The sequence below is a fragment of the Thermobia domestica genome, chromosome 11 (assembly GCF_964235325.1).
Source record: "Thermobia domestica chromosome 11, izTheDome1.hap1.1, whole genome shotgun sequence".
In the NCBI taxonomy this organism is placed as follows: Eukaryota; Metazoa; Arthropoda; class Insecta; order Zygentoma; family Lepismatidae; genus Thermobia; species Thermobia domestica.
In genome coordinates, this window is record NC_137464.1 from 66,906,386 (window position 1) to 66,917,275 (window position 10,890).

General features: G+C 36.3%; 1 protein-coding gene across 1 annotated transcript; it reads left to right on the forward strand.

Moving 5' to 3' along the window:
• The first annotated feature begins 539 nt into the window (after nucleotides 1–539).
• Nucleotides 540–5,741, forward strand: LOC145665159 (uncharacterized). The gene has a single exon (XM_081732441.1). The coding sequence runs from the start codon at nucleotides 540–542 to the stop codon at nucleotides 5,739–5,741; it is 5,202 nt and encodes a 1,733-aa protein (XP_081588567.1).
• The last annotated feature ends 5,149 nt before the right edge of the window (nucleotides 5,742–10,890 follow it).

Consider the following 10,890-nt stretch of genomic DNA (forward strand, 5'->3'; position numbering starts at 1 on the left):
TCTCGGCCCAACTAATTCTTTACATTCTTCCCCATACCTACTGTAGAGACTTTTATTGTGAGTTTGTATCATTGTCATTATATTTGCATAACGTTTCTCTTTTGTTTAAAAGTTAGTTTGTGTGTGTGAGTGTCAGCAAGTTGAGCACCAGGAGATCCATACAAGACGGTCCTCCGGAATTCTTACAAAAAAGACAATATAACAGTAAGTTAAGTGTTAGCAGATGTTGTGTAGTTAGTGCAAATAAACATGTATTCATTTATCACAATTAAGTAGTTTTGTGAACATTTATTCATTAAAAGACAGAACATTGGTCAGCTCCGACCGGATCAGTGAACTAGCGTTTGATACAAACTGTGAATGTGTATGTGAACAATTGTTACACTGCTCTTTGTGTAGTTCTGTTCATGTGTGCAGTGACGTTTATTAATTCTTCTGGAAACTATGTGAATAGACATAAGTGAGAACACGTTCATCAGTGTGGACTTGTGTGTGGACTTGTGTTTATTAGTTAGTGTGGACTTACAATATTTTTCAAGATGGAGGACTCAGACAGAAGCAAGTTAGTGAAACAACGTGGTGTGTGCAAAAGTCAGCTGACAAGAATTCAAAACTACGTAAGTAATATTAATTCAACAACTACAATTAGTCAGGTGAAAGTACGTAAGACTGCAATGATTGAGTTGTATAAAAAGTTCGATGAAGTACAATCACAGTTAGAAATAAATTACGAACAAGTAGAGGACGATGCATATAGAGAGGACTTTGAAACCAGTTACTATGATGTATTAGCGCAACTAGAGGATTTTATTATTCAGCGTAGCCAGGAATTTCATTCAAACAATTCCTCGAAAAATGAGAATCAGGTGTCAAATGATCAATTAAAATTGCCTCGTGTTGAATTGCCATCATTTGAAGGACGATACGAAAATTGGCTTTCATTTTCAGACAATTTTAAAGTTATGATTCATAATAACGATAACGTGTCAGTGTTGCAAAAGTTCCATTACCTAAGGAGTGCATTGAGGGGGGAGGCGTATGATTTAATAGCGAATCTGCAAGTTACAGAAGCTAATTATAAAATTGCATGGCAATTATTGAAAGACAGGTATGAAAATAAGCGTTTGATTGCAGCTACTCATGTCCGTAATTTGTTACATATTAAATGTATCGCAAAGGAAACTACATCAGAATTCAGAGAATTTATTAATACAGCTACTAGTAACTTGAATGCATTACGAGCTTTAGATTTGCAGACACCACTAGAAGAGGTTTTGTTAGTTCAACATTTCGTTTCTCAATTAGACAGTAACACTAGGCGTGCGTGGGAGTTACAAATCACAGATCATTCTTTCCCTCCCTTATCAGAGTTCTTTGCTTTCTTGGAACGTAGGTGTCAAGCATTTGAAACTATAAAAAATACACCATCGCAGGAAGTAGTGTCAAGGTCAAGGGGTGATAAAAATAGACAGAGTGCTGAACCAAAACAAAAAGAAAAAACAACCAAATCATACGTGACAACAACTCAGTCTTTCTGTAACTTTTGTAAACAAAACCTAATACATCAGTTGTTTAAATGTCCTGCATTTTTAAACGCTGAAGCAAAAGAAAGACAAGACTATGTTCGAGATAATTTATTGTGTTTCAACTGTCTCAAAAAAGAATGTAAAGTAAAAACGTGCAGATCAGGTGGCTGTAAACGCTGTTCCAAAAAGCATAATACCTTGCTGCATTATGATGTAATGTCAAAATCAGATGAGAAAACCAGTGTTGCTAATTCACAATCAAGAAATTTTTCGAGTCATTCTAATACGAATAGGGAAAATATGACACAAGGTTCTTATTGCATTTTCAAGGGAAAACCAAATGTTACTGTTATGTTATCGACTGCTATAGTAAATGTACAAGATGCAAATGGTAAATTACATCCATGTAGAGTATTATTAGATTCTGCCAGTCAAAGTAATTTTGTAACTGAAGATTTAGTTCAAAGGTTGCGTCTACCTAAAAATAAACACCGAGTTCCAATTCAAGGTATTAATAGTGTGATTAGTGAAACAAAGCATTGTGTAGATGTACATATAGAATCAAGAATTCGTGAATTTGCAATTGATGTAAACTGTTTAGTTTTGCTCAAAATAACAGATAACATCCCAAGTAGGCCAATAGATCATGCTGATTGGAACTTGCCGACAGACATAGTGTATGCAGATCCTAACTTTCACCAACCAGACACTATTGACATTTTGTTAGGCGCGGAAGTGTTTTTGGACATTTTGCGATCGCATAAACTAACTAGACCAGGGAATTATCCAGTAGTACAAGAGACTGAATTTGGGTACATTTTGGCGGGTAAAGTTCCTACAACAAGAGATTCTAGTATACCACAAGTGTCATTTTTTGTGCAAGAAAGTAACCTTGATAGACAGTTGCAGGCATTTTGGGAGCTCGAAACTATACATTCAACAGTCATGACTCAAGAAGAAAGGCAATGTGAACGACACTTTGAGGAAAACACTACCAGAGATAGCAGTGGTCGATTCGTTGTATGTCTGCCAATTAAGCCAAGCCATAAACCATTAGGAGAATCATATAATTTAGCTCTTCGTAGATTTTACCAGCTAGAAAGACGGTTGCAGCAGTGTCCAGAAATTAACGAGCAGTACCGTAACTTTATGAGGGAATATGAAGAATTAGATCATATGAAACCAGTGAAAGAAGAACATGAAGATAATGGTATGAAATGTTATCTGCCACATCATGCAGTATTGAAACCATCCAGTACCACAACAAAGCAAAGAGTGGTTATCGACGCTTCTGCAAAGACTTCAACGGGGGTTTCATTAAACGACATACTTATGACAGGACCAACAATCCAGCAAGATTTACATTCAATTGTCACGAGATTTCGAACCTTTCCTATTGCTTTTACGGCGGATATTCAGTCAATGTATCGAATGATTAAAGTTCATGAAGATGACATTGGACTTCAAAGAATTCTGTGGAGATATTCATCAGTGGAACCAGTCAAGATTTATGAGTTGCAGCGGGTCACATATGGTGAAACATCATCCCCATATTTGGCGACGGCATGTCTTCGAAAGTTAGCGGAAGAAGAAAGAAGTAAATATCCTCGAGCAGCAACAGTATTGGAACGTGATTTTTATATGGATGATGTAAGCTCAGGATGCCATAATGTTGAACAGGCGTTAAAGCTTCAGAAAGAACTTATTCAATTATTGCAAAGCGGTGGGTTTATTTTAAGAAAATGGTGTTCGAACGAGCCAGCATTGTTGGAAGCAGTGCCAGAAGAACATAGGGAAATTCACTTACCGTTTGAATTTGAGTCCGAGTCAGGTGTTTCAACATTGGGTTTATCGTGGAATCCTGCATCAGATAAGCTTCTCATCACCAACAAGTCAGTTAAAGAATGTCTCACGACCAACATACCAACCAAACGTCAAGTGACTTCGACCATAGCAAAAATACTTGATCCTTTAGGACTTATAAGCCCTGTAGTTACTCCGTTCAAGATTTTCTTACAACAAATGTGGATCCATAAGATCAATTGGGATGATCAAATACCATCAGAGCTCTACCAGCAATGGTTAGACCTGTGTCATCATCTTCCAAGTGTTAACGAAATACAAATTGATAGATGTGTAGTATTGAAGAATTATGTTCATGTCGAGATACATGGGTTTGCTGACAGCAGTCAACTTGCGTACGGCTGTTGCATTTATGTTAAAACTGTGGACATTTCAGGCAAAACTACTGTTAAACTTTTGGGTTCTAAATCGAGAATAGCTCCTATTAAAAAGGTAACGTTACCAAGACTTGAACTTTGTGCGTCAGTACTTTTGAGCAGGCTGTATCGGAAAATAATTCCGATATTAAACATTTCAGTGAATAGTACTTACTTCTGGACCGATTCAAAAATAGTGCTTGCATGGATATCATCTCCAGCTGCCAAATGGAAGGAGTTCGTGGCAAACAGAGTTGCAGAGATACAGGAGATCACATCAGTCAACCAGTGGCATCATGTGTCGTCAATGGACAATCCAGCCGACATTATTACACGGGGAATGGATCCGAAACAGTTGAAGGAAGCAGATATTTTGTGGCATGGACCCGCATGGCTTGAATCATCTGCATGGCCCGAACAATCAGAAGTGGTAGACGAAGATGTTCCAGAAGAAAGGAAAGTAACGAGCATATCTTTGGTTAGTTATGAAGGTGACATAAGCTTTCTGGAAAAATTTTCATCATTGTGGAAACTATTGCGAGTTATTTGTTTGTGTCGTCGTTTTATTTACAGTTGTAAAAATCACAACGAGAAGAAAGTAGGAACTATTTCCACTACTGAAATTGGTGATACTTTACAACAATGCATTAAGTTAATTCAACAGATCAGTTATTCGCAAGAATTCAAGGACTTAGCTTCATCAGGCCAAGTTTCATCCCAAAGTGAACTTAAATCTTTGTATCCATTTATAGATAATGAACAGTTGCTACGAGTGGGAGGACGACTAAAAAACTCCGACTTACCGTATGATAGCCGACATCAGATCATCTTACCACCTAAAGAGCATCTCACCAAATTGATAATTGAAGCGGAACATAGAAGATTGTTACATGCTGGACCGCAGTTATTGATTTCATCATTGAGGCAAAAATATTGGATCCCACGAGCTAAACAAGTCGTTCGATCTATCATTCATCAGTGTCTAGTTTGTTTTAAATTGAAAGCGTCAGCCTCAGAACAACTCATGGGTCAATTACCATCAGCACGAGTACAGCCAGCTCGAGCTTTTATTCACGTAGGGGTGGATTTCGCCGGTCCCCTAATGATTAAGCAAGGAACTAGATCTCGTAAAGTGACAAAGGCGTATGTTGCAATATTCGTGTGCTTAGCAACCAAAGCGATTCATATGGAGTTAGTGAGTGATTTGAGTAGCCAAGCATTTTTAGCAGCTCTTCGAAGATTTGTATCCAGAAGAGGCAAATTTTCGAACATCTATAGTGACAACGGAACCAATTTCATTGGAGCTCAGCGAGAACTTAAGGAGCTTCAACAACTACTCAGTTCACAACAATTTCAAAACTCAATTCAAGATGTTGCAGTACAAGAAGGATTTACATGGCATTTCATTCCACCCAGAGCAAGTCATTTTGCAGGCATTTGGGAAAGTGCAGTGAAGTCATTTAAGTTTCATTTAAGAAGAATAGTAGGTTGCACGATTTTGACATTTGAAGAACTCAACACAGTCATAACACAAATAGAAGCCTGTTTGAATTCAAGACCAATCACCGTTCTATCCAATGATCCCGATGATCCTTCATTTTTGTCGCCAGGACATTTCCTTATTGGTGAACCTTTGATGAGCATTCCTGAACCCGATCTAGTGGACATTCCGACCAACCGATTATCAAGATGGAATCATCTTCAGAAGATGAAGCAGCATTTTTGGAAAAGATGGTCTCAGGATTATCTACATGAACTACAGCAGAGAAGGAAATGGACAACAAAACAACCTAATATTTCTATTGGAGATGTGGTTCTAATCAAAGAAGACAATACTCCTCCATTGTCATGGAAATTAGGTGTTATTCAACAAGTGTTTCCGGGAAAAGATGGACTAGTGAGAGTAGTGAGTGTAAAGTGTAAGACAGGGACTGTTAAAAGACCGATTACTAAAATTGTACCTTTACCACAAAATGATCATGTGGATTGTGTGTAAGTTGATTGACTTGGTTCAATCAAGAGAGGGGAGAATGTAGAGACTTTTATTGTGAGTTTGTATCATTGTCATTATATTTGCATAACGTTTCTCTTTTGTTTAAAAGTTAGTTTGTGTGTGTGAGTGTCAGCAAGTTGAGCACCAGGAGATCCATACAAGACGGTCCTCCGGAATTCTTACAAAAAAGACAATATAACAGTAAGTTAAGTGTTAGCAGATGTTGTGTAGTTAGTGCAAATAAACATGTATTCATTTATCACAATTAAGTAGTTTTGTGAACATTTATTCATTAAAAGACAGAACACCTACATTTCGAAAGCTTCTAGTCGTTTTTCATCACTTTTGCGTAATGTTTTTCTCCCCATATACATGTAGTACAACACTCCACATGAAACATTTTATGACTCTTTTTCTCAACTCTTCATTCAAGGTCCTACAAAACAGTCCTTTCTTCCTCCTAAAGTCTTCTTTCGCCATTACTATTCTTGCTTTTATTTCACGTTCGCACTTCATGTCATTCCTAAGAATACTACCCAGGTTAGAAAACTATTCACTTGTTCTATTTTCTCACCTCCCACTTTTATATTTGACATTGACCGCTTCGTTCCAGTTTCAGTGAATTTTTCAACGAAAAGATCTATTTCTTCTTTTTTCGACGTTTGAGTATTCAACACTTTCTTGCATACTTTTCTTCTGTTTACATTTTTCAGTTGAATATCTACTTTGTCCAGCACAAAATTATAATCAGAGAAAATATCGGACCCGGGAAGGGTCTTTGCGTTCTTTAAGCTATTCCGGAATCTATCCTGAATCATAAGATAGTCTATCTGATACCTTCGGCCTTCTATTGAGGATTTCCAGGTATATCTTCTTCTCTTGTGCTGAATGAACCAAGTGTTCCCAATTACTAGTGAATTCTCCCCTTTCATTTCTTTCGTCTAAACTATATTTGCCTACAATACTACCTTCCAGTTTTTCTCCGATTTTACCGATAATATCATTTTAAAAAATAACTAAGTTAGACTAGAGCATGTACCAAAAATCAAATTTTGTCAACTGCCTAGAGGTTGGCCGTCAAACATAATACTTTTATTTATTTAGAACATGTCTCCTTGCCCCCTTTAAACAAAAAATTTCAAAAACGACGCTTGGATACATGCTCCCTTATTTTAAATAAGGAGTTTGTACGCATAGTTCCATCTTCCTAACTTGAGGGGCTCGTAAGGTACTAAGTATTACGCAAAAATTATGAACACCCCACTCCCTCCCTTAGGGTATGCATTTTAATCAAAGTAACTTCACAGAACCTCACTTCGACGTAGTTAACCCTGTTAGAATTTTTGGTAACTTTTGTTACCATGGCGAAATATCGTCTTTGACCGCTTATTAAGGTTCTATAATAGGTATTTAAACCGGTTGTTTTATGGCTCAACTCAAGGATCGACCAAAGAAACCCCAGATGCGTTTTGGAACAGGATGGTCAATTCGGTGGCGCTAAGTGGGGCGGAGGGGCCTGAGTTTTTTTTTTTTCTCAAGGCAAATTTCTAAAAATTTTCACCCCTTTAGTTTTCAAGACACCAGATTGAAATTTTACATACGTTTTGTGTGTAACATTGGGTATTTTTCAAATTTTTTTCTGAGATTCCTACGCGAAACCAGGGCCGGGCCCGAGAGGCGCAAATGTTCCGAGGGGGTGATTTTTCAGAAAAATTTCCGGTTTTTCCGAATTTTCCAGTTCGAGTGTACTATACGGACATGTAAGTGCTACCGTTGGAAAAGGCTTGTTATACTGAAGAAACTGACGTTCAAACCATGCTTCTAGGCCAAATAGTAATGACTCTGTAAATTTTCCATTATATATATAACCTAAATTCATAATTTCAACAATTTTTTCTGCCCCTTGTTTTCAAGATACAAGATTTAAATTTTGCACACGTATTATGTACACAATAACATATTTCGTAAGAAAAGTTCAGATCCCTACGTGAACCCAGGCTCGGATCATGACTCTAGACCAAATAGTAATGACGCAGAACATTTTTGAATTATCTCTCTCTCTCTCTCTCTATATATATATATATATATATATATATATATATATATATATATATATATATATATATATATACAAGATTTCATTTTTGCAAATTTTTTATATACATTGCAACATATTCTTTCAAAAAATCAAATCCCTAAGTGAACCCAGGCTCGGGCTAGGGGGACGCAAAAATTTTGATTTTTCTTTTCGAAAAATCTTTCGGTTTTATTCGAGTTTCCTGTTTTTGGTGTATACTACGGACAAGAGAGTAATGCTGTTAAAAAGTATGCTCTATCCTGAAAAAAAGAACAAGGTCTGAACCATGATCCTACGATAAATAGTAAGGAAGCAAGCTGTTTGAGTGAAAGTCTAAAATTTACCTCAAAAAGTGGGAATCCTAAAAGGGTTTATAATTATATTCAAAAAATTCATTTTAAACAATTCAGCGAACAAACAAGATTACTTTCTCCGTTATATATTAGATACATGAGAAACGATTTTTTGTTATCCGTCTCTTTGGATCAACCAAACGGATCACCTCCATCAACTAAGTCAATTCCTCATTTTTCAGCTTCTACAGCTTGGCCAAAAATGATGATGATCCATCAAATAATTATTTATATTTTATTTTCTTTCCCGTACAGACACAAAGCAATTTTGGAGCACCAAACTTCTTAATAAATTGAGTTTTGACTCATGTCGTATAGTCTATTGTTATTATGTCGGGATGAAGTCAAGCTATATAACTTGTTGTAGCAGTGATCGACATTTTATAATATATGATCTGAAATATTTGTTTTAACTTGCAGTGATTCATAACCAGTGTTGTACAGTCGGGTGGTCTGAGACGTTGGTGCCATTCAAGATTCACCCGGTAACTCTGAGAATAAAATTTTTGTGTGTAAGCTCAAAAATTCAAGATTCGCCCTTCAAGATTTTCCCAATGTGAAATTATGGCGGTAATACTGGCAAGAAATGACAAGTATATATATATATATATATATATATATATATATATATATAGGACCGGATTTAGGGGGTACAAAGGTGCACGTGCACCCCACCCCCCTTCGTTGGAAATATACACTACCTAAAGTGAGAATCTAGCAGTAAGTTTTGCAAAATCAATAGTTTCAGTCAATTTTCTGAAGCTTGAACGAAAAGAATTCATCAAAGAGCAGACACTTAGCATTTCCAGGGCATTTCCTCATTCACACCACAGATGCTTAAGGCATTTAAAAAACTCAAATTTAATTCAAATGTACTTGCAGTTATATGTTGCACTCCCCTCAGATAACCCTGGATCCGGTCATATATGACTGTATATATATATATTAAAGGCTGGATGTATTATAAAAAACTTACAAATCAAAATAGTTTAAGGAACTGACCAGCTCTGTAAGAATGTAACACAATGTTATAAAAGTCATAAAGTAAGGTTGGTATGAACAATAAAATAAAATAATCATACATAATTCACCAAGAGGGTATGATGGTTCAATAATAGATTGATCATCTCTGGTGTGAAGGGCCCCTGGTTTGATTACAGGCTATGTGAATTTGTGGTGGACAATATCATGATCTTAGATTTTATAGAGATTCTTCCGTTTCCTCCCACGTTATAATTTCATGATCCAATTATATTTCATAATCATTCAGTTTCATTAAACATCAGTCTCCTTTAACACAAAGACAATAATTGTAAGTCGTAAAACTATATGTTTGATTTTATTTCATTTACAAATCACCAAGAATCACTAATCGCAGAAACGAAATGAAGTCAGACACTTCGACAACGTAATGCGTTATGTCCATTTTAAACGGCATCTGAAGTGCTAGTATTCATCTAAGCGACCCCGAAAACTATGAATTTGATACTAATACGGGCCATTTTCGATCATTTTTTTATATTTTTTCCTTCCCAAGTTGCGGGGCTGAATTTGGATTTAAACAACGGAAGTGTCAGTGTTCATCTCAGCGACCCCGAAAACTATCGATTCGACACTAATATCAGTCATTTTATATCATTTTCAAATATATCCACCCCTCCCTCTCTCCTAAGTTGCAACGTCAAAGTGAAATGATAGAAACCATCCCAGGCCAAACTCATCAATGTTGAAAATTTGATCGAGGTCGGTCGAGTGGTTCAAGAGATTAAGAGTCACAAACATTCTCATTTTTATTTATATTTATATAGACTAGTTGAACCTGCGCTCTCTACACAGCGCACCATTCACATATGAGCATGAATCTTCTTATCATTACTCACAACATCTGTACATGTCTCCCTTTACAGACAGAAGTAAAGACGTCTTAATAAAAATCGGCAAAGAGTACCAAAAAGGGGAATTTTTCTTGATTATTTTTTTCGATATCTCGCACCGTTTGCAAGATTTGAGCCTACTTCCGGTTGGACTTTCTAATTCATGCATGATCAGTGTTTTCTTTCTTCTGGCATGCAGTATGTAATAAGCAAATACGTTACACACACAATTAATAATAATGTCATTGATAAGTGGCGTTCATTGGGCAAAACACTCCAAACAACAAAGATTCATCTTAGACTGGAAACACGGTTATTCTTCATTTTTCATTATCGTTTGAACATGAAACAAGCGCTTGAGATATATACTACTCCCATACACAATTATGTGGTGTTGGAATGAGTAACTCGTAGGATATGATGCTTTATTTTTTTTTTAAATTCCAACACTTCCAGTGTATCCCTAAAAATGTAATAAAAAATAACGGCCATGCTTTTTAAATATTCAATTAGAACTGGACAATTTACACAAAATTTGGAATCGACCAGTGAAAATGGCATGTTACTAGCACTTGTGATTTTCGAGATCTCATTGTCGAAAGATAGGAGACAAACATAAACTTTTCTTTGGAGACAAACATATAAATTTAGCATTTTAATGTATAGAAAATTATGATTTACCTGTTTTCATTCATTTATTAGTTACCTGTATCCAATAAGTTATCGTTAATTGTATTTTGTTTCTCAATGCCATGTGTATATATTGGCAAGAAACGTAATCTCAAGCCCTTGGCACAACCACGATCCCAGCAACATGACAAGGCGCAGACTCAAGACCCCAGTGAACG